The sequence below is a fragment of the Mirounga angustirostris genome, unplaced genomic scaffold (genome assembly GCF_029215605.1).
Source record: "Mirounga angustirostris isolate CCGP_5_RB_7025 unplaced genomic scaffold, mMirAng1.0.hap1 SCAF_11, whole genome shotgun sequence".
In the NCBI taxonomy this organism is placed as follows: domain Eukaryota; kingdom Metazoa; phylum Chordata; class Mammalia; order Carnivora; family Phocidae; genus Mirounga; species Mirounga angustirostris.
Genome location: NW_026991719.1, coordinates 22,017,886 through 22,019,597, shown reverse-complemented (window position 1 = coordinate 22,019,597; position 1,712 = coordinate 22,017,886). Strand labels below are relative to the sequence as shown.

The 1,712-nt window shown below is 40.5% G+C and overlaps 1 protein-coding gene across 1 annotated transcript; it reads right to left on the bottom strand.

The window, feature by feature from the left end:
* Nucleotides 1–452: 452 nt before the first annotated feature.
* On the bottom strand, nucleotides 453–758 carry LOC123853071 (small ubiquitin-related modifier 1-like). Its single transcript, XM_045887680.1, has one exon. It carries the CDS (start codon nucleotides 756–758, stop codon nucleotides 453–455), a length of 306 nt encoding a protein of 101 aa, XP_045743636.1.
* Nucleotides 759–1,712: the final 954 nt, after the last annotated feature.

The following is a 1,712-nucleotide window of genomic DNA, read 5'->3' as shown; positions in this document are numbered from 1 at the left end:
AATTCTAAAAGTAGCTCAAGTTAAGGAAAGATCATTTTCCACAGTTCAGTTCTTTGAAAAACTTCCATCTCCCACTGTAAGTCATAGTCCAGGAATGAAGCAGTCACATGCTAGAACTTCAGGGCCCATTGAAAAGTCATTTTGAACACTGGAATTGGTTGATCTTATTTATCACAAGCCTGAAAATGCACAGTCCTGGCATCTCTGTGCACACATGTAGTTTTTTTAAAGGAGAAGGTGATATATGAAGGAGGCTGAAGTTTGATCAACTAAAATTAGCACAGTGAAAACAAGTGATAATGAATAATGGGCACTAGAATTCAAATTATCAGATACTTTAAAGAGATGTGGTGCCAGTTTTCAATTCCGTTTTTAACACCACATTACAAAATAACTATTTTTAAAAATAAAAAACGATTGAAGGTAAAGGAAAAAAAAGATGAAAAGAATACCTAAATCATTGAATGACCGCCGATTTGTTCTTGATAAACTTCAATCACATCCTCTTCCTCCATTGCCAGTTCTTTGGCGGTGTGATTATCAGCAATTCTCAGACCATCAAACAGAAATCGAAGTGTATGCACTGGAACTCCCTGTCTTTGACAGTAGAATTCTTTGAGTTTCTTCATACAGGTTGTCATTTTCACTCTGAAGTGTACCTCGCTGTTATCCTGTCCAACGACTTTTAGTATAATGTATTCTCCTGCCTTCTTACCACCCACGTCTTCATTGGAGAGTTTTGCCTCCTGGTCGTCCATGGTGACAGTGGCTTCACTCAGTGTCTCCACTCGGGAGTGGTGGTGGCAGCCTCAGGTAGGCAGAACCTCGCTCCAGGGGTTTACAGATACGTCTCTCCCCCACAGCACGGTGCTATGACTGGGTTGCTATGCTCAGGTTTGAATTCTGCTTTGGAATTCTTGATGACATGTCATAAATTTTCTTTATGATCCTTAGGGTTCTACTGACCTCGGTATGTCATTTGAGTTCTTTAATCGCTACATCTCAAGAGCAAGCTTACAATAAAAAATAAGAAGGGGATAAAAGGGAAGCACATAAATCAGCAGTATTACTCAACATCTCTTAGTCATCTGTCTCAGTTTGGGTTCCCCATAAATTAGACAGCAAGGAAAGGACTTTGGAGCATGTAGTTTATTTGAGAGGTGATCCCAGGAAGCATAAGTAAGAAAGGAGAGAAAAGCCAACAGACTATGTTAATGGCTAGGGGTTTGCTGCATTCAACTGGGGCTCAAGGTGCTGAGGACCATGTGAGATAACACAGTAAACATGCCTCAGAATCATTTGTCTAGATGAATAAGAAGCAGGAACATTTTACCACCATTATCCATACCTAGAGTTTGAGATTTGGCACGAGGTGTATCAGGGATTCCACAGTAACCCATTGTTTTTGTTTGTGGTGAGCATTATCCCCTGCTGCCTAGAAAACTCTTGGCAGAAGATCTGCCACTCAAGCAAGCCCTTGAGGGAGGGAACTGTCAGAGGGGTGGGAATCATGTACCAGACAGAGATGCCAGGTGACTCATTTGGGGCAAGGGGACATGGGATTGGAGTATCAACATCTCCTCCATCTTGGTTTTGTGTGTGTGTGTGATAATTATGATTTTATAAATGTATTACATTTACATAGTTTAACAAAAGCAAATAATCTGAAAGACTTACAAAAACCAAACGTGTAGCTGCTTGTTCTAGCTTTC